The 27,967-nt window shown below is 40.0% G+C and overlaps 1 protein-coding gene across 2 annotated transcripts; it reads left to right on the forward strand.

Annotated features, from left to right (window-relative positions):
• The first annotated feature begins 1,052 nt into the window (after positions 1-1,052).
• On the forward strand, positions 1,053-27,591 carry SLC5A7 (solute carrier family 5 member 7). 2 transcript variants are annotated; one of them, XM_068925624.1, is made up of 9 exons: positions 1,053-1,072; positions 2,068-2,290; positions 7,147-7,260; positions 10,200-10,355; positions 14,623-14,771; positions 18,947-19,090; positions 20,952-21,105; positions 21,944-22,161; positions 22,922-27,591. In XM_068925624.1, the coding sequence occupies exons 2-9, from the start codon at positions 2,113-2,115 to the stop codon at positions 23,543-23,545; spliced, it is 1,737 nt and encodes a 578-aa protein (XP_068781725.1). In that variant the 5' UTR covers positions 1,053-1,072; positions 2,068-2,112; the 3' UTR covers positions 23,546-27,591. The 2 variants fall into 2 exon arrangements, with proteins under 2 accessions (XP_068781725.1, XP_068781733.1); XM_068925632.1 differs by lacking the exon at positions 1,053-1,072 and adding an exon at positions 1,079-1,115.
• Positions 27,592-27,967: the final 376 nt, after the last annotated feature.

The raw sequence follows: 27,967 nt of genomic DNA on the forward strand, positions 1-27,967 counted from the left end.
GCTGAGTTGCCATCTTTCTCTTCTCTGTTTTTATTACCTTCCCAGATTACGAGTTTTCTCTTGAGTGTAAGATGATTTTGTATTTTTTGCTTGAACTTAGTTCTGTTACAAGTCTCAGTTCCACACTCCTGTGGGGTTATTTCTACTTTTCTATCCTGCACGAGCGAGCAGCCCATGTTACCTGCCACTCATGGGCTGAGAGTGAGGGCTACAGCTCAGCATGACCTTCCCATGGTAAAAACTGGGGCAAGGCCCACCTGGGCCTGCTTCACATGTGTGCCCTTGTTCTTAGCACTTCGGGACCTACTGCCCAGCACTGTTTGTGACCAGAAGACAGGAGTCCTTCCACCTGAAAGGTCATATTAGGGGGACTCTGCAGGTGCAGTTTGTAAGGGTCACGGGGAAAAAAAGGATTTCCCTGCAGCTAGAAAATGTGGCTGCAGGGTCAAGCAGGTCTAGGAGGGAGCTGCGGGGAAGACAACCCTAGCGAGCTGCCCCACAGCAGCTCCTTGCCTTGGCTTGCTGCTTGTCTTTTGTTGGGCCCAAGTGCGGAGACAGAAGGGTACCAGGGAAGCACTGAGAGCAACAGAGCTCCCCTTCCTCCACCCTGCTTTCCCTTCTGTGCCTCTCTTGATCAGCTTTCTTTTGTTCCTCTCTCACTTTGGTCCCACACGATCTTTTCCTCTCCTTTCTTACCCCACCTCGTTCCCTTTTGTTTCCTCACCCCCATTTTATTTCCTATCCCCTGCTCCGCTGTCCTGACATGACAATCACTCTCCCTTGAGTCATCCTCGCTGCCCCCCCGACGTCCCCTAGCACTCTGACGTCTTCCCCCTTCCTCCCCCCCAGCTCTGACGGACACGGTCCTCTCACCCCACTCAACCCTCCTCCTTTATAAAGGGATTTTCCTCTTTTTAATCCAAGAACCCCCCCACCCCCTCCCGTCTTTCGCAGCCTCAGCGCTCGCACCGCCACGGGGGGAAGAGACGATCCTGCCGACGCTCCCTTTCCACCTGTGGGAAAAGGCGGAGGGACCCGCGGCCATGGGCGGCCGCCGCCGCTCCTAGCGCCCGTGCGTCCCCCCCCCCGGGGCCGCGGGCACGGCGGGAGCCCAGGTGGGGGGCGGCCGGGGGGGGGGGGCGGCGGCGGCGGTGCTCCCCGACGGCAGCGCGGGGGCGGCGGGCGGCGGCCCCCGGCGCGCTCGCGGCAGAGCGGCAGCCGCGGAGGGCGGCGGCGCGCGGAGCCCCGCGGAGCCCCCCGCGGAGCCGCTGGGGCCGGGGCGGCCGGGCGGGCAGGGGCTGCTGCCGGGCTGGCCGCGGGCGAGCTCTTTCCGCGCCGCGGGGAGGGCGCTGCGAGAGGGGCTCGGCGCGGAAAGCGCTCCGCGGGTACGTCGCCGGGGAGTTAGCAGCCACTTGGCTTCACCTACCGTAAAATTTCCGCCGTCGGGCAGCTTTTAAGCCTTCCGTCTTGCTTCTGAAACGGATAACAAAAAATAGATTAATTCTGCTGATGCTGGAAAGTTGAATCTCTTAGGAGAAAGAAAGCGCAGATCCTACACACAGGAGACGGTAGAAGGAGGAAGAGACTCACCGTTCCAATACAAAGACTCAAAAATGTGCTTTACTCCTGTAGTTATTACTTATCTATAGTTTTTATATTCCCTAATATAGTTTTGTAGCTTGTCTTTTAACTCAATAGAGACTTTGTAAAAACCTGCCTGGCTAAGATCTTCTATCCTGTTCTAGGAACCAAACTATTTCTTGATTGAAGAGTTTCCAAACACTGGGGACTTGGTGGGACGAAAAGAGTTCTGTGTTCAGTAATAGATTTCTAATAAGTGCATAATTTTTAGCTGCAGCATTCATTTTCCATTGTAATTGTTGCTTAGACGTCCACAGGCATTTTAGTTGGTATGTAAACTCAATTTCAATTACTTCCAAAACACTCATTTCATAAATTCACCAGAATAATCTCTACAATAATCATCTGCATTTTCTGTGTATGCTGACTTGAAAAAGCATCTTATTAGGTTTGTTGAAAGCAGAAATATTATTGCGTTCTCTCCAGAGGTCTTGATGAAATAGCGATCAAAGAAACAGTCGGGACTTCAACATGCCTTTTCATGTGGAGGGGCTGGTGGCCATAGTTGTATTCTACCTTGCTATCCTGGCAGTTGGAATATGGGCTGCTTGGAAAACCAAGAACACTGGCAGCGAAGGAGATCGCAGCGAAGCTATTATAGTCGGTGGAAGAGACATTGGCTTGCTAGTTGGTGGATTTACAATGACTGGTATGTAGAAGTCTCTTTTTTTCTTTCTGCATAGTATATAGCCTGTCAGTTTTCCATCTGAATGAAAGATAAGAGTAACCTGTATTTTGAATAATGCAAAATGGAGGAAAAATGCATACTTTTTTCTGATTGATGCTAACGCTGTTTAGTGAAAAGCCAAACATATAGACCTTACAACATCTATATAGAAAATCAAATGCTTTAAAATTGTGGAGGAGGAGTATATTCTATTTCTTCTTCGCTGCTTTCATAAATCAGATACATTTGGGACAGAAGTGGTTTTATATAGATTGCTAAGAAATCTAATTCTAAAATAATTGTTGTTGTTGTTGCAGCCAACTGAACTGGTGAGTAATTTTTATTTCATCTGAGTAAACTGAAACTTTATATGAAAAAAAGATATGGGGGGGGGGCAGTATCAATTAAGAACAAGTTTTAAAAAGAAAATTTGCCTAAATCCAAACATGTAATTCCACTGACTTCAGCAAACTTACTTTGTGGATTCTTTTAGCTTCTTTTGCAAAAGTTTGACAAAATAATGCTCACTGTGAATAGAAGTATCAGTAGGAAAAGCCTGGATGAAGGAAGAGTTTGTCATTCATTCTACAAACAGTGCAGTCTGTGTGACTCACAGAGACACCCTGCAGTGGGAGATGACTGTTTGGCCAGTTGAACCGGATGGCTTCCCAGGGTAAACAAGGGGTCCACAGTATCACCCAAAAATCCAAGTAATGTATATTCACGTATGTGACTGGATCAAAATCACATTAGAAGAAGAGTGAAATGGCCCACCATTTTTGTTTAAACAAATTAATTTTATGTAAGCATGCTTCTTTTTTCGGTATTTTAAATAGTATTCAGACAAAGCCCCTACAGCTCTCGAATTGGATTAATCAGGTTATATCTATTCTTTGCTGTTTTGCTGTATTCTGGTTTCACAATTATCTAATGAGGAAGAGACAAATAAAAACTTGCCCCAAAACTCTGCATTCTTCAATCAAGAGAAATTCATATTCACTTAAAGAGGCATTCTGCCAATTCAAAGTCTGAAGATTAGGATGTGAAGTAAAGTTGTCAAAGTCAGTTTAAGTTTGAATACAGGCTGACGTTCCACTTTCAGCACTTTGCTGTAATGTACTGTGTCATCCATTGGCTGCTGAAGCAGTCAGATGTGACTAGATTTTATTGAAGACAGGAGCTGGTTTGACTCTTTTCTGCTGAATGAAATGTTTTTAAGAGCACCAAAACCAGAACGTTTTGCAGAGACCTATTGCTTGCCACAAACCTGTAACTGTTAAGTAGGGGGAGAGGAGAAGAAATAAGACATTCCCTGTGTTAAGCAGTCATGACTAACAGCCTCGTTCATGGAAAACACAGCTTCTAGCCTCCTTAATCCTATTTTATAGGAAGATAGATAGATAGACAGATATTTTGTAACAACTGAAGCAGAGGAGAGACTTGAACTGGGATTTCCTATATTGCGGGCGATTTCTATAACCACTACAATTCACACCTACACACGCTCATCCCATTTCACGCAACCGCTAGAGATGATGTAGTATATCAACTCTGAGGTAGACTACCAGACACATCCTAAAAGCTTGGTTCAACTAAAGCAATCACCAGCTTTATCGTATCAGGATTTACATGCTCGGTCACCTCTGTGCTCCATGAAAACAATAATTAAAGCTAATTGAGACGGCGAGTAAATTCCACTTTCAGTTTGAGTGGACCCACACCTGGCACAGTGTGTGTGTCGGTCTACACAGTTGGAGTCAGTTTGAGTTTTGCCTCAGTTAGGGTGATTGGGATACTCAGTTTGTAAAGCCATAACAAAAAAAAAAAAACTGTGATTGTTGGCTGACTGTAATCAGCAGTAGCTTTTACTAAACGGCCACGTTAACCAAAGGTATATTTGCTTCTTTAAAAATGATGGATCTGGATTTCCTATCTCACAGCCATGCCTCCAGAGTTACATGACTGTTCCAACATATTCTTTCTGCTTTACAGCTTTAACTGTAAGTTAACAAGCAAAGCCTACCTGGTAAAAGGGAGAATAAACTAGAAAGTTTTAAAAGTCTCCAGAGAGTATATTATGTATATGTATTTGAAGTACTTTCAGTTATGAGATGGGGCCTAATTCTGTCTCTCTTGTCCAAGATGGACGCTACCAAGTCTCATTTGTATTATCTGAAAACAGTATCGGTTTCTAGGGCTATTTGCGGGGAGCATAACAGAACTCAGTCTATGAATTTAAAATCAAATTCAGAGCATAAGCATCATGACTTCATAGGAATGGAGTTAAGATTTCTGAGTAATTACAGTCCATTTTCTAAATGGCATCTAAAAGCCTTAAAGCAAATACACTCCCTGTAAATAATGTCTGTGGACATATTTGGATGCATGCAACGATCCTTAAGAAGCAACTGTATCACCTACCTACTGAAATGCCTGAACACAGTGCCTACTGAAGGCTGAGCCTATCAGCAATTATCAAAATAGAAAGAATGAGAAGGCTGAACTGTGGATAGAGCACAACAGCTCATATTAAAATGAACTAACACACTACCACAGTACGCATGCTTTAATTTAAGTGGACATTGAATTAATTATTAGCATTCCTTAATTTGTGGGGTAAAATTCTTAAGTGGTATCTATGACAAGCTTGAGTCTATCCTGATTTCTCTGATTGAGATTAAACCGTAAGTTAAATATTTGAGATGGCATAATCAAAATGATGACAAATACCACCAAAATAGTAATGATCTTTTTACCTAATTTTTCATTTTATTTGGATGGAGCTATATATCCTTCCACAGGGAAGAAGAAACATTATCAATATTTTATTTTCTGTAATCCAGGAATTTTATTTTACAGAACTTGGTGAGCTGATTCAATAATTTGAGTGATCAGTCAAGGGCTTATTTTATAGAGAAGTACCCAAACATTAGATCTGCTGATATATATTGGTGTATAAGGAACTCTGAGATGATTTTCTGTGTTCCTCATTTGAATGAGGAGCAAAACTGAACTCCGTACCCTCGATAATTTTCTGATCAATAACATCTTTCAGGGTGTGTTTTAAATGGAAATCGGTATTCTCCGCATTTTTGAGTCCTTCAGAAGGCAGGCAGAGACAGGATTAAAACAGATTACCCCATGAGTGTTTCCACAGATTATTAAATTTTGTATTCCTTTTGTCTGATTTAAAAAGAAATCACTGAAAAAGATATTGCACTAACTTTAGATTGTGGCTTAGCAAGCTAAGGATCAGAAAATTAATATCTAAGGATGAAATCCCATTCTATCATATCCCATTATTTCCTTTCTAATGTATTTATTGATATGAATGTGCATGCTGACTACCCATGCCGTCCCCCAGAAAAACCCACTATGCAGCACCTTCCAAAAGCTCTGGGGTCCTTGGCAGGTGTTCCAGAACAGTCTTGCATATGCAAAAATTGATCGGCCTCTATTTTCATCCTCCAATACAGAAATCAAGTAATCAAAAATGAAAATGAAACTTGTGCCACCCTACCAACCAGTACTTCTGAAGCCGTGGTGCAAGTTAGTGTCAGGTTAAAAATATACCTTCTGGACTACTAATTGGCTGAGAGGTGTCATGGGCAAGTGGAAGAGCATGGGCAGTTAGATTTCCATGAAAGTTATTTAGAAATGTTAAATGAATTTGTGTTCTTCTCCACTTGGTTGTCTTAAACACACAAACAAGTTTGCGGCTTACACTGGCTGCTTAGAAAAATCTGAAGAATGAAGGAAAATAAATCTCATACAATTTCAAGCTTTTACACGGAAGCCCAGAGTTACTCCTGTCTTATATGTGAAAGCAAAGGCTTCTGAGGCAAATCAAAATAGCATCATAAAAATCTGGTACTTGTAATGATCTGACGCAGTTATAAATTCATAAAAAATACTCATTATACTTTAGAGAAAATCAAGAACTATGTGAAGGAATCTGCAAACTGTAAAAGATAAACTTAAGTAATTTGTTATGAATGATTTTTGCAGATCTAATCACAATACATTTCTGTATTTGAGAACTTCATTCAGACATAGTGTAGGTCCCGAATTCTCAAATGAGGAAACTCCCTTTAAGGCAGAGAATCAATTTATTAAAGGCTGGTATATTTAAAAAAAATACTAATTTTTAATGAAATTAAATCTGAATTATTACAGATAGCACAGTTCATTTCTAGAATCTGTCTTCAGGGTGCACAAAAAGATCTGTCAAAGTTGAAAACTTAAACATCTGAACAAAACCACCACAGCCTTATAAAGAAATGTAACATTTAAGGAACTCAGAATTTGCTAAATGTACTTTATGTAGCCACAATTTAAAATTAAATAGGATTTTAAAGACAGTTTTTCATTAAGGTAAAGATGCAGTCTTTGCATTAGTTGCACTGTTGTCTAATCTGAATCCTCTGAGTTTCCCAACAGGGATGACTTTATCATTGTATGTTTATTATTCTTCCTCAGATTCCCCCTTACATCTCTCCTTTGACTAACACAAAGAAAATGATAATAGCGAGCTGATCTGCTTCATTCCTTGTAAACAAATAATGTAGCACTCAGCCCCCACTTCTTCATCAGCTGTGCAGAGGTTTAGACGCCTTGGTTGTTGTCCAAGTCCATCTGGTTTCTCTTGTCATACACTTAGGTTGTAAATTTTTGAAGTAAGGATTAACTTCTATAGAAGGATGCCATGTTTGGGACTTTTAGAGTAATATATATGTTAAAAAGTAGCAATATTGTAAGTGATGACGGTTTCATTCTAGAATGTGGGTGATTTTCCTTCTTTGTGTGCCTTAGAGGTTTTTCCACCTCTTCTTTTTCAGCCACCTGGGTTGGAGGAGGTTACATCAATGGGACAGCAGAAGCCGTATATGTCCCAGGCTACGGCCTAGCTTGGGCTCAGGCACCTATTGGATATTCCCTTAGTCTGATCGTAGGTAAGCAAGGAGCAAAAGCTAGTAGTCTTTCATTTTAAAAAATTCTGATGACAGGACTATCATCTGAAATTCTGCAACAAGGGTATAATAAAAAGCTACTAAAGTAAACTGGATTCCTTCTGCTGATAGCCTAGTCTCTGAAAAAGAAAAACAATGCATGAATAAACCGCTATGAACTGTATGATATCTTAGGTTCCTCAACTTAAGTATATAATATATACTCAATTTTATACATTCAGGTTTACTTTAAGTACCTATATGACCCAGAGCATAATGATATCAAGACGCTTCAAAACCTCAGACCTCAAGAGTGATAAATATTCTTGCAGGTTAGGGAAGTGCTTATAACTTACAGATCTCCGTAAACAGTCTAATTAACATGCCTAATTTTATGCAAGAAGTCTGTACCAAAATTAGTCTAGTGCCCTAAAACTGGACTAACCTTCCTCTTAAATGCAGTATGAAACTCCAAATCCCATGTCAAAATGCAGGTACTTAATCCTGCTGTGTGCAGGATCAATGTCTAACATACAGACAGCATAGCAATTTTCAGTGCTGTGCCTCTAATTCCAGAAATGTAGCTTCAGAACTTCCTTATTTTCCTTAAAAGTAATAATATTAAAAAAAATCTCATCGTGTCTCAAACACATGGTGCAGCTCTTAACAAAAGCATTGTCATGTGAATCATCGTGAATATGCCACAAAATTACCAACTGCACCCTCTCAGTTTGTGAGCAGATCATGTCCCTACCTAAGGCAAGCGCTTATGCAACCACTTAAAAAGAATGTGTTTGCAAAAACGTTCTGCATTTTTCATCTTTCATTAATATGATGAGAATGTTAGCCTTTCTAGTAGTACTTGATTTCTCAGTCTGTTTTGAGTCATTTTTTTCATGTTCCTCCCACCTAATGCAGTCCCTCTTTTCCTCCTGCCCTTTTTATTTCTTCCTGTACAACTTGTTTTCCCTCATGACTGTTTGCTCCCCCTGGAAATGCTTTCCTACTCACTATCCCCTTTTATCCCCTTTCTTCCCAGGCAGTAGCCTTCCACATCATGGATATTATTCTCTGGTTTGTGCATGCCAGCTCCAGTTCCGCTAGTATTTCCCAGCCCTGAGAGTAGCTGTTTCATGTAAGGAAAACAATAATGGTAGATGCCCGCCTCATGATCAGTTGATGTTATTTTGAGGTCATGAGGATCATGATCAATTGATGTCCTTAAGAAGTCATTAGGATCATAGCCATAAACATCTCCCTGCCTCCTAGCACCTGTATAACTAGGAGAGATGAGTAATAGCCCTCAAGGGGTTGAATTAGCCTCTCTCCTCGCTTCCAGCTGCTTTTAAAGAACTCCAGACTTCTTCATTGAAATGGTAAGTGTGGGCAACTGCAAAAAAGAGGAAGGTCTGTATTTTGTGACCATGTAGCTCTCTGCAGAGCATAGCAAGGAAAGCATTTCTGTAGGCATGACCTGTGCATGCAGGTTGGGGAAGCGGGGTTGTTTATCCTTACATAAAAAAAAAAAAAGAAAACTAAATCAAAATTAGAAATAGATGGCTAGAAGAAATATTATTGCTTTAGACTGGAAAGATTTAAGATTTGTTTAATCTCCCTTTTCATTCAGTGCTCTGTGGTATACCACTTTTCCTAATTTTTCATGCAGTTTAGTTTTAAATGTTGGAATAGCTCTTGTTTCCTTTGATAGATGGTTGAACTGCCTAATAGATTATACTACCCGTGGCTTTTTTTCCTCTCTTTTAATTGTCTTCTATGATGATGATATAACAAGTAGAACAAAAACAGGATTCATAAACAGTGCAAGAAGAAAAATTGCTGGAAGGTTTCTGCATCCAACCTACCTGTCTAAAGATAAAGTAACATAAGGGATATAAGTGATTTTTGATTGGTAAACCAGTATCTTCTGTTCAGGGAACTTTATCAAAGATGAAAGTGATATGAGACAAGGATAGAGGAATTTGAAAAGTGTTTTATGCAATGAATGTATCACATATATTGTGACAAAGAAGCTAATTAAGGATCCTCAAATTACTACAGAGTTGATTTTATTAGGAGTTGATTGGTTTCCTAGATTTATGTGTAGCATATATATTGCACTCCAGTAGTTTTATTGTAATAGAAGTCTACTTAGTTATAGCCATGAGTAGATCTGAACTACACATTTCAATATAACTGCTATTTCAGGTTTCCTGAGTTATATCCTTTTTTTTCCCCCATGCCAGAAGGAATCTGAGGAATTTGAGGATTTTTGCACATTTATGTATATATCTAGCCCATATGCCAGTCAGTCAGAGCAGAATTGTGATACATCAGACTTCCTGAACATGCACAGAAATAAGTGCATAACAAATGTTTAGGGAGCCTGACACCTACAGAACCAAGAAGGCATCTGACTTACCCACCAGGTGTAGTAGGGTTGATTTAAGCATGCATAATAAATCTGAAATGTCCTGAAAGAACAGTGTGCGTTATGCCATGTGTGAACTCGTATTTATGATCCAGGAATCCTAGGTAGTTCTATGTTTAGAGCAAAACCTAAAAGCCAGACCCATCATCATGCTGGTGTCAGCACTAAGTGAGAACAAAATTAGGTAGGAAGCCATTCCCATAGGTTGATCCAAAACCTGACCAAACTTTAACAAGATTCATAACAGCAGGTTGAGTAAACTGAACCAGAGAAAATAAACAAACTTCTTTTATTGTTATCAGACCATAGACATTAATGGTGTGAGCGTGCTTATGTGACTCTATAGTTAGACATAAGGTAAGAGTTCTTAGAGGATATTTTAATTGTATGTATTTCTTTTTAAAAACTGAAACACAGATATTTTTCTACCTGTAACTGACAATCAGTGTTTTACCCCCTCATGGCAATACATTTCTCCACTACAGTTGGTCTCTTATGCTACTTTTCTTTGTAGGTGGCCTGTTTTTTGCAAAACCCATGCGATCCAAAGGCTATGTAACAATGCTAGACCCTTTTCAGCAGCTTTATGGAAAAAGAATGGGAGGGCTACTCTTCATTCCAGCTTTAATGGGAGAAATGTTCTGGGCAGCTGCCATCTTCTCTGCCTTAGGTAAGGAATCAGCAGTATAAATATTAACTGATCACAGGTGGAAAGGATTAAGAAAGTGCATAAAAATCATGACTTCAGGTGCTAACCATCCTAGCCAAATGATTCAGCGCGTGGTGGGTGTCTCAGACCCATGGTAATCTATTATCAGAACGTTGCTTATCTTGGTTCTGCAAAGACATGTGAGATGTCTATTCATTTTCAGTTATCCAGAATGGGGTCCTCTTTTCAGAGCAGCATGTAAAGATTTAACAACAAATTTTCTTTAATGTTAAGGGTCATATGAATGATTGCAAGTGTCCCTTTTATGTCAAAGCTGACTCAGCTTTTCTTTTCCTGCATCAAGTTCACAGCAGCAGGTATTAATTTTTCTTAAAGAGAGGATAGTCGTGTAGCATTGTTGCCAATGCATCTAAATGAAAGAATCCTTTGCATATAGGAGACCTACATAGATATAATTTTTTGTCACACAAATTATAGAAGTAAACCAGATGTTGATCAATAAATTCAAGTATTATTCAATTCTAAATGGCTTTCTACTTGAGAAAAATGAGGAAAATACTTAGGATTCAAGAAAGGATGTAGAGAATTAGTGGAACTATGACTCAATAGAAAATCGCCCAACTACTTATCCAGCCCTTAAAAAAAAAAAAAAAAAAAAGCAGTTTCCAGGGTTTTTAATTATATTTCAGGCCTAAATTTCACTACCCCTTCAAGAGCTGAGAAAGCCCTTGACTTGAAGCACCAGCAGTTGACTTTTGCCAGCTAATCATACTTACAGTGCACATGCATGTGGTAATGCTTTCTAACACAAGCTATTTTAAACAGAAAATAAACCTTGAAGGTACTCTCCAACTGTGTTCTGATGAACTGCAAAGCAGTGGGGAGCTTGTTTACCATAATTTCATCACAAAACCCTTAAAGGTCTAAGAACAAACTACATGCTGAGGTGATAGAAGTTGAATAGCTTGAAGAATTCTCTGAGTATTTGGAATATACTTTTTCTGATTGAGAACAAGCTGATCTGTGATATTTCAAAGCAAGTGAGTGCCTTTCTAGTAGGGCTTATATTAAAAGCTAATGGTTAAAGACAATAAAAGTGACTTAAAGTCTCTGTTTTAGCTGTTCTGTGAATAGATCTAACTATATTATACCTCCTAATCTGCACACCTACCCTCATTGATGAAGATTTAATTCCAGTGTTCTTCACCATCTTGTTTATCTTCTTCGTGACTCTTTGCTTGGCAGGGTTGTAAAAGGGAAAAGCAGGGCTTCCTACCTTGCAACAGAGAACCAAGGCTGTAACCTTTAAACACACGAACCTTGAAGGTTCACTCTACAGCAAAATGCCACCTTGCAGCTCTCTGCTGTTCTTATATACCACAGATTATGCTGTGTTGTACAGCCAGATCTTCTCTGCCTATGCGGTAAGGCCACATCCACAAATGCCTGCAGGTACTAAAAGTTAATGCAGGATGTTTAATTTAAATTATCCTGATCAAAGGGAGAGGGATGTTTTTATACAGGGTTTGTCTAGATTGCAATCACTTAAAGTAGTGAATTCATCTAAGACAAATATATATCTATCTATCCCAATACGTGCTAGAAAGGAAACACAGCAACTCAGGAGGTTTCCAGAGTGCAATGATGATAATCTCCCGACACAGGTGATTGAGCAGTCAATGAGGAGAGGTGCTCTGCTGGATCTAATACTTGCAAACAGGGAAGAACTGGTGAAGGTCAGGTTGCAGTGACGATGAGATGGTGGAGTTCTGGATTCTCAGAGGAGGGGGCAGGGCAAATTTCAGGACTGCAGCGCTGGACTTCAGGAGAGCAGACTTTGGCTTCTTCAGGGACCTGCTTGGAAGAACCCCATGGGATACAGTGCTGGTGAGAAGAGGGGGCCAGGAGGTTAGTTGATTTGCAAGGATCACTTCCTCCAAGTTCAAGAATGGTATGTCCCAACAATGAGGAAACCATGCAAAGGCAGCAAGACATCTGCATGGATGAACAAGGAGCTCCTGACTAAATTCATACATAAAAAGGAAGCGTACAGGGGGTACGCAAGGAGGAATACAGAGGCACTGCCTGAAGGTGCAGGGAGGGAGTTAGGAAAGCCAAAGCCCATCTGGAGCCGAATCCACCAATAGATGTGGAGAGCAACAAGAAGGGCTTCTACAGGTGTATCAGCAGCCAAAAGAGGGCTAGGGAGGTTGTGGGCCTGATGCTGAATGGGGCAAGGGACTCGGTAACAAAGGACATGGAAAAGGCCAATATATTCAATGCTTTCTTTGCCTCAGTCTTCATTGGTATAGCAGCCTTCAGGAACCCCATGCCTCTGAAACCACAGGAGAAGTCTAGAGCAATGAAGACTTACCCTCAGTGGAAGTGGATCAGGTTAGGGAACCTTGTCGTATACAAGTCCATGAAACCTGATGAGATGCACCCACAAGTGCTGAGGGAGCTGCCTGATGTCATTTCAAGGCCACTCTTGCTTATCTTTTAAAGGTTGTGGAGATCAAGGGAGTATCTAGAGGACTGGAAGAAAGCAAATGTCACCCCTGTCTTCAAGAAGAACTTTTGACACCATCTCCCATAGCATCTTCCTAGACAAATTGATGACGTACAGGCTAGATAAGCAGACTGAGATGGATTGAAAAGTGGCTGAAATGCTGGGATCAGAGGGCTGTAATCAGGAACACGAGGTCCACATGGAGGCCAATCACTAGTGGTGTACGCCAGGGGAAAATACTGGAGCCAATACTGTGTAACATTGTCATTAATGACCTGGATGATGGGACAGAGTGCACTATCAGCAAATTTGCCAGTGGTGCAAAACTGGGAGAACTGTCTGATACACCAGGTGATTGTGCTGCCATTCAGAAGGACCTCACTAGGATGCAGAAATGGGTCAACAGGAACCTCATGAAGTTCAACAAAGGGAAGTGGAAAGTTCTGTGCCTGGGGAGGAATAACCTCATGTACTCCCTCCCTATAGGCTGGGAGCTAACCAGCTGGAAAGCAGTTTTACAGAAAGGGCGCCTAGGGGTCCTTTATGTACAACAGGTAGAACATGAGCCAGCTGTGTGCCCTTGGGGCAAAGGACAGTGGCATCCTAGGCTGCACAAGGCAGAGCATTGCCAGCAGGTGGAGAGAGGTGATCCTTCCCCTCTACTCCACACTGGTGAAGCCATATCTGAAGCACTGCCTCCAGTGCTGGGCTCCCCGGTACAAGAGAGACGTGGCCATACTGCCCAGTGACAGGACAAGACACAATGGTCACAAACTGAAATAGAGGAAATTCTGTTTAAACTTTTTTGCTGTGAATATGGTCAAACTTTGGAATAGGTTGACGAGAGGTTGTGGAGTTACTGCGGAGTCTCCATCCTGGAGACATTGAAAGCCTAACTGAACATAGTCCTGAGCAATCCGTCCTAGCTGACCCTGCTTGGAGCAGGGTGGTTCGACTAGACCGTCCCTGGAGCTCCCTTCCAACCTCAGCAATTCTGTGATTCTGCAGTTCTGTGAACTGTTCTGTGGAGACTAACTCAGCAACTGAACAGCGTGGTTTCTTTTCTATAAATGAAGTCTGCTTGATCATGTTTGCAGAAGAGCTAGGTTTCTAGATTAACAGTGGAGGATGGATTCTCCAATTTGCAAAGAAAGCACTTCATTCCATGTAAACAATTCAAGGGCACTTTAGAGAGAAGCGTGGGCAACTCTCCCTATACAGCTGATGCCTACTGTTCCATTCCTTCCCTAGCCAAAAGGGGCTCGTTCAGAGCATAGGCAAGATATGAAAGAGTGTGATGATGGTATGTTGAAGCAGAACTCCCTTGGGCCCACTCCTCTACTGCAGGTACTTTTGCTCCTAAGAAGCTGTAACCTAGCCAGGGAGCCTTCAGTTGTGCATGCATGGCTTCTTTCCACGAGCATACCTGAACCAAAGGGCAGAACATGAGAGAGTAGTCACTGAAGAGGTTAAACAGTGTAAGGAAAGACTGGTGGGATATGCAAAATGGCAGACCCTAAACTTAAAACAACAGGAGCTTTGCTTTTGCTACTTCCTTCTAGAAAGGAAGCTAGAGCACGGAGAAGATAGATAGAGAGGGCTATACCTCCATGCTGTCACCAAACACCAGACTGCATAGCAGACCAGCACCTGTATATGCAGATTCTCCCTGAGGTAATTTGCTTCACAGAAATTAAACAAAGCTGAGCCTTGTTGTCAGACATACAGTGATATACAATGTTTTGTTTTTCCCCGTAGGTGCCACTATAAGTGTGATTGTTGACATTAATATCAATATTTCGGTCATTATTTCTGCCCTGATTGCAACTATGTACACTCTTGTGGGTGGGCTTTATTCTGTGGCCTACACGGATGTAGTCCAGCTCTTCTGCATCTTCCTGGGGCTGGTGAGTTTGGCTTTTTTTTCCTTTCTTTATTGAAGCATGGGGGATTTTGCCCTGAGCATTATGGCACGTGCTGAAACTTAGTACCTACAGCTTAGATTTTGAACTGTGTCTATAGTGAAAGGGAGGAGAAGGACTATCTACACTTAAAGAGCAACAAATTTACAGAGTCCACATTTACATCAGTGTTCAGCTTGTACTTTGACTGCAGTGCTGACAAGAGGCCTAATTTGGGGTTTGTTTTTTTTTTTTTTTAAACCAGTCTGATAGTGCAGACGGTCTTGTAATTTCCTTGCTGGGTATAAATCTAACTTAGCATAGCACTGGAGTTGACTCCATCCCTATCTATCCCTGCAACTGTGGCACAGACAGTGGGAGGAGATATCAAAGGCAGAGAAAGCAATCCGGAAATACTGGAATTGGAACTGGAGAGCTGAAAGACTCTCCCACTTCTTTTTCCTAGAGATATTCATAAGATCTACCCAGGGTAGCTAGGTTAACCTCCTGTTTTAAATCACCTTCTTGATTTTTCCCTCATTTCCCTCCATCAACTATGGAAATCATAGTCTGGGGACATTTACCAGATGACCCTGCTGTTTAAATATGGTGCTATGAATATCCTCCCATTAGCAGTTAATGATATGCTAGTGGGTGGCCTTTTCTTTTTTTACTGCTGTTCTTTAAGCCCTACTTTGAAAACATTAATGCAAAAGATCTTGTCTGGGGTCAAATCACAGGGGCGCAATCAAAGGAGCTGCTGCCTTTGTTTGCCAGTGCCAGTAATAGATGGTTGCAGGTGTGCAGGGATCTGAGACATACAGAAATAAAAGCGGTGGCCCAAGGTGAAGGAACTGAGTGGCACCTTGGGGAATCCAGAGTTGTTTCTCTGCTTTCAGCAGAGTTCTTGTGCAGCTCTGGGGAAATTGCTTCAACCAGAGCTTTCACACAGGTGGTCACTAACCACATGTGAGTCCTCGTTCTGTGGCTTCCAACAGTGAGGGCTGTGGCCTTATTTGCAGAAATGCTAAGCATTCCCAGTTGTAACTGACTTCATGGGAATGGTGCTGAATGGTCTGAAAAAGCAAATCCAAGTTCCAGCTGGCCACCTCAAATGAGTAGTTACTCCAGATCTTATTTGCTAATACCTTTGCTCTTCACGTGCATAATGGGGAAAATACTATCCGTTTCCCTAAGGTGTGTGTTAATATCTGTGAACCATTCAGATTCCACAAATGATGTGCATTACAGAAATGCCCAAAATAAGAAATAATACCTTTGTGGATAAATTAAAATATAGAAATGCTTTTCCAATAAAGAGGCACTCATGCACTGCATAAGGCCCTGATCGTGTGGGAAGAATAACGTGTGATCCTGTAATTAAAGGCAACATGAACCTGACAGGGAGCGGGAGGAAAATGAAGGTTGCATAGCAATCTTTAAAATGCTTGATTTTTTAGCTTTAGTGGTGTTCTTTTAATTCAGGTTAAACTCTTTATGTAGTTTCCCATTTAAAATAAACAGCAATAATGTTATGTCAACCATTTTTATACCCTCATAAGGTTTCAGTGGGGCTGAAAGCTTTACATATCAGTCCTAAATGGTCATGCTGTAGGTGGAGTGGTTTTAGATGAGATGAGACACTTCCACAGTAGGTGTCACAGCAGAAGATGTCACAGGCTCAACTATGCTGGCTGCCATTCCAGACTCTTGAAGTGATTTTTATTCCCTTTGGCACAGACCCTGGCCACTCTTCCCTCTTACATCTGTTCCTCTCCTACTCCTTACCTTCCCTGTATTCTTGCTCTTATCGCATCTGATCCCTATTGTGGCTCCTCATTTCAGCCATAGCCTCTTCCTCACACTTCCATAACCTCCCCCAACCCAGCCTTCCTGCCCGCTATCTGCTATCCCGCTTCCTTAGCTTTATCCTTACAGTCCCACGTAGTGTCTCTCCTTTCCTCCTCACCTTCGTTTACCCACAGCTGCAATTGTCAGCTCCAGTCTCTGTCTTACTTTTGCCCATTGAGTGTCCTCTGATCCTACACTAAATCGCATCACTATTTACTGACTTTTCTCCTCAGCTGTATTATTAATTCCTGGTTCTAAACTCTTTGCCCACCATGCAGAAGTCCTATTCTCTGGCTTCAAATTCCTTGAGTTCCTCCTGGCTACCTGTTACTTCTATCTTGAGCTTCAAGTCCCTGGTTTCTTTCCCCAGTACATAATCCCAATTTCTCCTTCAACGTATTCTCCCCACGAGCCTTGGTTTTATTTGCTCTGCATTCGAAACAGCAAATTTCCTACTCCACCTGCCAAGGGGTCAAAGTGAAAATTGGGCAAGAAACGGAGGAAATTTGGGACTATGTCTATATTAGCAAATTAAATGATGCGAAGTAAAAACAAAAGATCATTCACACTGTTTAATCGTTAACATAGTCCTGGCACTGTTTTGGCCCATGCCAACTAGTGCTTTCCCAGATAATTCCCATGCACAGTTCAGGGCCTAGCCAGAGAGGATTCCCAACAAGCAGTGGATGGAGCCATCCTTTTTGGCAGGAAAAGGGAGTCTAGCTGCCAGAATATAGGTCTTGACTTGTTTTATAACTAATGCAGAGTCCCTGAGACCACAAAGAACCAGGTTGCTGTCAGGAACGTGAATAGATTACAAAAGCTCATAATGCATTTGCAATACAGTCCCTATTAAAACCTGGGCTGTGGCATGCAGGCTGCAGATGAATTCTATAGAAATTGACCCTACTAAAATTCTGAGTATGCATAAACCGCAGTTCTTCAGAAGCTTATCACTTAGGCAAATTTTAGATTTAGAGAGTCATAAGCAAGAAAAAAAAAATCCATTTCACATCCTTGTTTCCTGTGAATTTTTCAACAAAAAGAGTATTAACATCCTTTCATTTTGACAAGATATACTTTTTTCCCCTCAAAATATCTTGGAGGTGGTTGAGACATTTTGGTGATATTTCCCAGAAAAGCCCAAGCAGACACTAACTAGGGAAAATTTCTGCCCAAGTGCTTAAACTGGCAAAGTTTAATACTTAAATGAAAACAGAATCTTACTGTATTCGATAAATAACATGAATAATAGGCAGTGCTGTCAAACTTAGCAATAATTCATAAATTCTTCACACAGTGTTGCAACAATTGTGCAACAAAACAGAGGGAAATGTGTGATTTCTCCCCTTTTCCCTGCTATTACCCCCATATACTTAAATGAGATAATTTGGATTATGGTAGTTTGCATGTTTTTGGATAACATTGAAGGCTTAAGAGTGCTGTGCTAGAAACGGTGTATTCCATACAGCACAAAGCCTGCTTTCCATCTCAGTGGACTCTATACAGACTCTAACCCGGGGGAGTTGAAGAGTTACTCCATTGTGAAAGGAGTTGAAAGGCAAAATAACATCCATGCTGAAAATGTTGGTAGGTGAAGGAAACTCGCCTTCTGGCAGAAACTTTCTCTGGGAAGGTTTTCTCAACTGATCTTTTGGCCCAAATCAGAAACTGAGAGACTCAAAATAGTCCACAGCAGGGACTGAGAGTGTCCTCTAGATAGAAAAGTGCTGTAACACTGGGCTCCTGGGTATTCTGGAGCAAGAGAGATGCAGATTCACCCACAACACCCCTCTCCTGTCACAATATAGTTTTGTTTTGAATTAAAACCTTTTCCCCAGTATTTGGATGTATTTGTGATGTCTCGTACTTGTTTACAACAAATCCTGGTGTTGTTGCACGAGTTTATTTGTAGATATTTCTCTATAGCATGGTCCAGAAGAGGGTATAAAGAATACCTGTGGAGTATAGGGAAGATAAAATGAAGAGGTATAAATATATCTTTCCTGCTGATGGTATGATTGGTTTCTTTTTCCCAAAGCTTTCAAAAGTTTGGGAAACACTGATTTACACTGATTAATTCTTGTACCCACACTCTCCAGAACTTTACCTTGCAGATGAGAGGTAAGCTATCCATTACCGTCACCATTATCCATTGTCTCTGGATTTTAGAGGTGTTTCGTTGGCACATAACTTGACTATTCTGCAGTTCAACTTTGCATTTGATCTGCAGCGTACAAGAAGAAAAAAAGACCAATGTTAATATTACAATTTCATGGGTTTAGCATGCTTTGTTTAGACCTGAATGAAGCATTGCTCTCTGGTTACAGTGGATCAGCGTACCCTTTGCAATGTCACATCCTGCAGTGACAGACATCGGGCTCACAGCTGTGCACCAGGTGCACCAAGCACCTTGGCTTGGATCTATTAACTCACTTGAAATTTACACATGGCTGGACAATTTCCTTTTGCTGGTAAGCGATGGTTTGTATGAAGGAATGAAGTTTTAAGAGCTCATATTGTGTTACTGTGACAGCTGAAAAAAGTAGAGTTTACTTAAGTGTTTCCAGCAAAGTGAAAACTTTTACCCCCTTGACTCTGGCTAAATATTTCTGGGCATGTGAATTATTTTAGTGAAATATCAGTAGAATATTGTAGCGCGTCTCTCAGAGTCAGCATCACCAGCAATGCAATTTAAATATCCTCAGGATGAAAGAGTTGACTTATGCTAAAAATTAATTAAAAGTTTGTGGCTAATACCTAACTGATGTCATTCTTGGCAAAGAAATATATGTGTTGCAGGAGGCAATACGTAAGTTTATACGAGTGATTAAATATGCCTTAGTTATAGGTGTTGTAGAAAAAGCTTTGCAGAGATGGTTGGATGAATTCATGCATACACATGTGCCAGAATGGGCTGAGAGCTTTCATTATTTAAAATCCATATATTGCACATGGGACTGGTGGTTATTAAGTACTTTCCACTAGAACATGTAACAACATGTGCTAACATTTTCCATCCTCAGTGTCCCTGGGCAATTCTACACTGTTTTTATTATCATATTCTAGTCTGGGACTTCTTTCTTTTTTTAAAAGTAGTTTCAGCCAAAAACTCTTCAGACTTTTCTAATTGAGCTAGGAAAATACATTGTTTCATCCAGATTAGGTTGTTTAGAGATACTCAAAGATCCAAAGTATGACATTAGCTCAAAAAGGTAAATTTGGTTTGGTAAAATTAACATTTCATTGCTGCCTATGACCAAATGAATATGCCAAATTATGACATATTTTATTTTCACTCTGCCTGTTTCTTTATAGATCAAGGAATTTACATATGCTTAGAAAGTTTTATTAAAGGAATATTATTCAGGGTGCAAAGGAAAATACTCGTAAATAGTATGTCAAAATCAGAGCTGCTTGTGCAACATTCATTTGGTCCCTGCATGCATGAAACACATAAGAAACACTGTATGCACTATTAGATCCATATACCTCATTCAATATGTAGAACTGGACAGTGCATGTTTAGTGAGCAATTGGTCTGCTCACTGTTTTCTTTCCATACTATGTAGTCGTAGGTCTTTCTTTTACTTATTGGAGACTATTGAAATTCTGCTCTGAAGATAGAATTGTTACCATTTGGTTTTTCAATTTTTGACAATACTTTTTTGTGTCATATTTTGTAGATATAACTGTAACTCTTAGCAAGATCTTCTGTTATATACCCAACACAAAAGAAAGGTTGCTACCATAAAAGAAAATTTGGTTTTACTTCTTTGTCTTTACTTTATATTGGTATCATACTTGATTGAGAATGTGGGAGAAAAATTTTTCAAATTCTTGTGTTAAATTTATATAGAACATGTTGCCATGTTTAGATAGCCACATGCATGCATGAAGGAAGATGAAAACCTTCCTTTCACATCCTATTAGTGACTAAGCTGATTGGGAGGGAGGGTACGGGAGGTCACATTCTCCAAGGATGAGATATGGTGATAGCTTTTTATAACCTTTTGTAAGGCTTTATCAAATATTTATGCAGCTCAGAATGTCTTCGGATTACGGGGATTACACTTGTGCAAAGTATTGATGCTAATTGTACAAAGGAGTCTGAAAGAGTGGGATTTTACTGGACTTTAGAAGTCCTAACATTACTTGTGAGAATGAAAGTTAACAGCTATTATTGACTGACTGGTATTCAATACATAAAAGAAGAAGCAGCAGCTGGGGAGGGGAACATATCCAAGTGATCCTTCTATGTGCTAACTGTATGACGACAGCAAAGAAATCCACTGTCAGCCCCCAGTGATGGGATGCTGCCCATTGTGTTTGCAGATATTCGGAGGAATCCCATGGCAAGCATATTTTCAGCGAGTTCTTTCTTCATCTTCTGCCACATATGCTCAAGTTCTGTCATTTCTCGCTGCTTTTGGCTGCCTTGTGATGGCCCTTCCTGCAATACTCATTGGTGCAATTGGAGCATCCACAGGTAAATAATGAAATATAGACATTAAAATAAATGTGTGAAAAATACACAAAGCTTTTGGTAAACAAAATCTAGCCAGGTAACATCATTAATCAGCTCCTGACTTCTTCAATAGGACACTACACTGAAAAATAACTTTATGGAATGTTTTTCCAGGGCAAATTTTTCCTATCCCAGTTGCTGAGATGAAATTATTTTGCATGTTCTAGGTATCTGCAGATGTAATTTTTCTATTAAGTTTTGAGTTATATCCTGGTACTATCATTTGGTCGTAACAATAATAACTGCAAAAACCATATATGTATTGTAGTTGTTTCAGGGAAGCCATTTATCAAGGCTTTCTTGTCTTAACCACAACCTCCTTGTCAGCTTTGTCATAGTGAGAGTGATCCCCATCACAATGACCATGTAGCTAAACTGTAGAAGCCATTTTATATTAGAAGTGCTTGACATAAAGCTTTGAGCTGCAAGTCTGCAATTCAAGAGAGCAGTTAAGTACATCCCAAAAGCTACATGGATCCCAGGCTTGTTTTATTGAGGAAAATAACATTTACAAGTAATATAAACTTTTAATTTTGAAATTTCTGCTGGATAACCACTAGCTGTGGTCAGTTTTAGCTTAGAGATGAGAAATGAAAAGAAAAATGATGAATGGAATTAAATCTGTCTAACGAAAATCAGTGGGACAGTGCCTTTCTGAAATGTCATTGGTCCAGCCCTAGCAAAGACTTGGACTGGTCATTGAATGTGAGTGAAAATATGACAATGTGAATAGTTCATTACGCATGAAGTCAAGATATGCTGTAGCTAGTGATTCAACCTACTGACGTCCATATTGCAGCCTGGAACGAGACTGAATATGGTCTTCCTGACCCCATGACTAAAAAGGAAGCAGATATGATTTTACCGATTGTGCTTCAGTATCTTTGCCCAGTCTACATCTCTTTCTTTGGCCTGGGTGCTGTATCTGCTGCCGTGATGTCATCAGCTGACTCTTCAATTTTATCAGCAAGTTCTATGTTTGCTCGGAACATTTACCAGCTTTCATTTCGGCAAAACGTGAGATTGCATTTTCATCTTTTTTACTTTTAGAGAAGATCTTAGGTGACACCTTAACTAGATGAAGCACAGACTGTCATTGCATACTGAAATCCCTCTTCTGTGTTCCTGTCTCTGACTAGAAAAAGTATAGCATTTCTTTCCTAAGAAAGAATTCTAAGAAGATTTATCAGGGAGACTGCTTTCAAGTGTTTTAATGGCACTGCAGTGTATCTAGACAGTTCCTAATTATTGCTGTCACCATAAATTTTACTTAAATCCTTAATGAAATGAGACATCTTTCTGAATTATTGATTTATCAGGAAATCAATTGACACGTGACAAATGCACAGAAAGGGCTAGTAAGTGGAAGTTTTTCTCAGGAAGTGAAGAAGAGAGGGATTCTAAAACTGATAGTATTTTTCTGTTGATCCATATATACTTATTTTTAAAATTTATTTCTACCGCTCTGTTTTTGTTTTTTCCTTGCCATGCTATTAAACTTTTCCTTGTGCTTCAAGATTAAGGACTTTGGGAATGGCAGCCATAACCTTTGATCCTTTTTTTCCCCTCTGTGCTTGGGTTAGATATAGAGACAGAGATAGAGATATTACTTTGTAAATTATTGCTAAATATATGTCATGCAAAAATTCCTTTGACAATGCAGTATCCAGTAAAGACTATATTCACAAAATAAGGCATATATATATGTGTGTGTGTGTGTGTGTGTGTGTGTGTATGTATTTACGTAAACAAACCTAACGCTTTACTCTTTCTGCAGGCCTCAGACAGGGAAATCGTGTGGGTCATGAGAATCACTGTTTTTCTTTTTGGAGCATCAGCCACAGCAATGGCACTGCTAGCTTCATCTGTGTATGGCCTATGGTACCTCAGCTCTGATCTCATTTATATCATCATATTCCCTCAGCTCCTATGTGTGTTATTTATTAAAGGAACGAACACCTATGGTGCCATTGCAGGATATTTATTTGGCCTTATTCTCAGAATAACTGGAGGGGAACCGTACCTGTACCTTCAGCCATTGATCTACTATCCTGGCTGCTATCCAGATGAAAATAATATCTATATCCAGCGATTCCCATTTAAAACACTTGCTATGCTTACCTCCTTCTTTACTAACATTATAGTCTCCTACTTAGCAAAATACTTATTTGAAAGTGGGACTTTGCCACCAAAACTGGACTTCCTTGATGCTGTTGTTGCGAGGTACAGTAGAGAACACATGGATAAAGCAACTCTTGTAAAAAGTGATAATATTGTGTTAAATGAACTTGCACCTGTGAATCCTCGGCACAGTCTGTCTCTGAGCTCAACTTTCACAAACAAGGAAGCCTTCAACTATGTTGATTCGAGTCCAGAACTGTCCAACACTGAAGATAATTGAAGAGTCTGATATCCACAGACAAAGCAGTGCAAAACAAGATATCCTACAAAGAATAGTAAGAGGTATTTTATCAGAAGAAAAGGAAGAACTGGGAATAAAATGCCACTGCACAATTCTTTAACTCAGTTCTAGGAACAGGAGCATCCCATGGAAGAAACTGTTTTATGCTACTATCTAACAGGTTGGATTAGATCGTAGAGTATTTATCAGAAGACACACTCAGACCCCATTCTTTCCACCTAGAACTGTATACTGTGTAATTTTAAAAATATTTAAAACTGAAAATATAAGTAACAGAAGAGTGCAACTGTTATTTAGTTAGGATATCATGTGAAGAGATTATAATACAGTAACTGAAATACTATCCGTCAACTTTTATTGGCATTAAGTGAAAAATATATTGTCACAGCTGTAAGTGATTTATTACAAAAGAGCTAGTTGCTTGAGCCAAGACAGGTAACTTCTTTGGGTTTTTGGTCTGCTTGTTTTTTCCGTATAATGAATTTTAAAGAACACAAATTTAATATTTTGTTGTTTGTATAAGACAGTGAAATGCAAAAATAGTAATAAATTCCTTATAGGAGTGTTAAATATTTATTATAAAGTTAAAATGAATTCCCAGTTTAAAAATCATGCTATACCTTATGAAAGACAACCTTAAGCAAAGTTTGTTGATATAGGTGTTCTTTTTGCCTAGCCGTGAGTGGCTGTCACCAATGGAGGATAAAAATATATATATATTTTAAAGCAATAATTGGTGTTGAAACTCAACTTGTGGAAAATGACAAAACTGTAGGCTTTTACGAACTAGGTATAACATTGCGATGTTGAGAAAAGAAGCCTTATCTTGACTTGTCATCAAAATGAACATTGAGAGAGGCAGTCTGATGCCATTCAACTGCAGCAGCGAGTAAATACTAAAACATATGGAGAGTCAAGAAGGCTACCTGAAACAGAGGAGAGGACTTTCTGTGAGGAAAATTCCCATTTTTCACTCAATAAAAAAAAAGTATTTTTAAAGATAACAATAAGTCTTTTGGGTTGGGCTTGCTGGGATTACTCTGAAAAGTGTAAATTTTCTATGGAAAATCATATTATCTTGAAAATATGACTTCCCACGGGAAGACTGGCTTGCTGAACGACTTTCCATGTTGGTACGTGTCTACCTCCAAAAGCAATACCAGCTTGGAGGCAAATCCACAAGTGTAGCGAATTGCACAGTAGTGTCTTCCACTGAAAGCTGTACTCTTGTTCCCAAGAGCCGTCCTCCTGGGCAGTCCCGTGTGCAATGCCAACACCAGCCAGGAGCAGACAAGACTTCATTCATAAATGGCAATGCTGTCCAGGAGTAGTAAAGCAGGGAGATTAGGCCCCTTCTGACTTTGCCCTGACCAGCAGGGAACACACAAAGGAGTTTCAACTTGCCTATGGCCTAGATGGTTGTGTCTATCCCCATTGGTATGTGCCTTCCACAGTAGGAGATCTAACAGCTAGATTTCTGTACTATTAACACTTATGCTCCAATAGTTCTTTTTACTCTCTACGCATGACACAAAATTTTCAGCTGAAATCCAGCTATCCTCCTGTTGCTGGTCACTGGTGAAAATTTCTTCTGTAATGATTGCAGCGCTAGGAGCTCTACTGGAGGACTGGAAATGTAAGAATAGGTTTTGCTGCTAAAGGAAGAAGCCATCAACCTGTGCATTCAACGTTGACATAAACTTTCACAAGGTTGAATCCTTAGATATGTTTTTGCTCCTTTTGTGGAGTTTTAACAGCATATATATATTTTATATGTAGATAAAATTAATTTTAGATATGTTAATTTTTTCACCATACACTGCATTTCAAAAATAACACTGCATCTCAGCTCTGAATATGCACTGTGAACTGCAGTACTACTGTCTACTGTGCTAACCAATATAAGGTGTGTCCTGAATTGAGGGAATCAAAATCAGGATCTGCACCAAAAGCCCAGAAGAGTCAATATAGCATAGAAATTCTTGTGGGGTAAGTGAATGGGTGGCCAGTGAGATTCACAATGCTGAGGAGCTACGAAACCGGACACAAGCCCTGCAGTATTCATTCCCCACTGAACCATGGAAAAAAGAAGGGGAAAGGCATCATACGGAAGGGAGAGAGAGGGAAGAACAGAACCATTGCTGAATTATTATCAATTCCTGGCCAGTATCCACTAGCCAGAATCAATTTTTAAGAGGAAATAACCAGCCATGGTTTTACCTGCTTGCACAGCTGATGGCTTCCACTACAGTTCCAAACTGAGTTTGAAAATCTCATTTTACAGCCACCTGGAGATCTTCCTAAAAATCTTTTTTTTTCTTCAGTTTTGTCTAGCTAGGAATTGCTATAATTTCACCATGAGAAGGTGCTAAGTAGCCAGGTGGCTTTGAATACAGCAGTATTTCTGCATACCTGCCGTACAGAGGGATATGTAACTGTGAAGCTGCATTACAAGCATGAAGACGAGAGACTTCCTTTTTTTAATAAATTTGTCTCTACTCTGAAGAAAAACAAAACTTTATACTGCAGTATTCCCAAAAGATTTGCGGGAGGAAGGAGAAAGGAGGAGGGGGTTCAGTTGGAAACATTTAAGATATTTTATTTAGAAAAGAAAAGTCATTCTATTTCTATTATGTTCACTCACTGTAAAAAACACAAAAGTCTTAAAATGCTCAGAATGAATAATTAAAGGAAAAAATAAAATATTTTCATCCAAAAATTTCAAACCAGATGCATTCAACACTACCAGAATGTCTCATACTATTTTTTCTATCTAATATTTTTGGGAGATCATTGTGATTTTACAAAGCTTTCCTGTTCAGATGGAACTATGTCTTCTCTAGTGGAAAGTGGTTCCGACAAAGTTTTCTGGTCCTCTTAGGAAGACTGGAAACATTGGTCCCACGGTTATTGGATGCCTGTGAATACTAAACCATAGAAGCTTTGTCATACAACAGAGAGAAGCAGACATTGAAGACTGTGCATAGTGTGACCTTAACTCTGGTTTCTACATACCAAGTCTCTATGCTTGTCTTTGCTCGTGATCAACAGCGATGACAGATTTCGTGTCTTTGTTCAGCTAACCTAACATTGGATTTACATAAAGTTGTTAATATAACCAAAGACCATATCCTAAGATGGACAGCTGCAAAAAGACAAGAAAACAAAATGCAACCAAGTTACTTTCAAAAGGAAAATGCCAACAGGATGTGAGTCTTCAAGCAGGTTTTAGTTTGATGTGATCTGTTCAGTGTTCCTTTCCCGGTTTTGTAATCTGTAGACAGTGGTACTGTGAACTAAATTGTTTCTACAATTAGTGAGGCAAAAAGTTCATTTTCAGACAGTGAGGTTATTGTTTCTGAGCCCGCCACTTGTGGATAAAATATCCATATCAGGATTACATATTTTACTTTCATATTCTTAACAGTTCTGTGGATAACACTTATTTGACAGGGGATTTTTTTGCCTCCTTTGCATGAGATGTGTTCATAAAATTGAGATTAATATGTAGCTGAGATGTCAAGAATGGTTACAATTTCATCTATATTTGTCCATGTGAGATGGTATATGTATTAGAAATAAAATATTCTTTTGTGAATCTGAACTGAATGTAAACATTATGTGGATCAAATAAAGTAAAAGTCAGATTTAGCATTTTATTTTCATATAGTACAATAACTTAGGATTTCAAATATAAATATCATAGGAAAAAAGCTGTTATTCATTTTTCCTTCTGCCCTTCAAGCATATTTGATCAACTACCATGTGCAGTTAGACACTAAGTTATTGTAAGACTGCTATTTATCAGGGCAGTATTTGTGGCTGTTGTTAAAAAAATAATGTATATTTTTGTCTGTGTCAGAAATGTTATATAAAGACTATATCTAACAAAGCAGATAAGAAAAAAAGAATAAATATACACACACACACACACACACACACACACATATATTTATGTTTTAACAGCATTTGTATTGTATTCCATAGTGCCCATGCAATTCAGGAAAATACTGTCTAGTTTTGGGTTTGTTCTGTCCATCTATTAAAAATAAAGGTGTTTATTTTATTATCACTCGGTGTCACCTGTGATTTTGCGTCAAGGCCATATCCCAGCAGAAGTGAGCCACTGCCCAGCTGAGCGGAAGCAGATCCTCTCCAGGGTGGCCAGCAGGGCAGCAGGAGGCCTCCCAGCAGCAGCCCTCTGCAAGGCCCTGGCCTGAAACCAGGCTGGTGGATCAGAAATGAAGCTTATGTTTTCATGATCTCTTCCTTGACTTCATAGCCATGAGGATAAGAGAAGGGAAAATTGGCCACCAGCAAACCTGCGCATGCAAGCACACTAAGGATGACCTTTTGTAGCTACAGTGTAAAACATTTTGCCCCTTTGGAGGTCGGGTGGCT

This window comes from Struthio camelus, chromosome 1 (genome assembly GCF_040807025.1).
Source record: "Struthio camelus isolate bStrCam1 chromosome 1, bStrCam1.hap1, whole genome shotgun sequence".
NCBI classification, from domain to species: Eukaryota; Metazoa; Chordata; class Aves; order Struthioniformes; family Struthionidae; genus Struthio; species Struthio camelus.

Excerpts from the sequence above, each read along its gene's own strand:
- SLC5A7 (XM_068925624.1), top strand. The coding sequence starts at position 2,113 with ATGCCTTTTCATGTGGAGGGGCTGGTGGCCATAGTTGTATTCTACCTT. Across the intron at positions 7,261-10,199 it reads TTCCCTTAGTCTGATCGTAG|GTGGCCTGTTTTTTGCAAAA; the intron begins GTAAGCAAGGAG and ends TTTTCTTTGTAG. Across the intron at positions 19,091-20,951 it reads TGGACAATTTCCTTTTGCTG|ATATTCGGAGGAATCCCATG; the intron begins GTAAGCGATGGT and ends TTGTGTTTGCAG.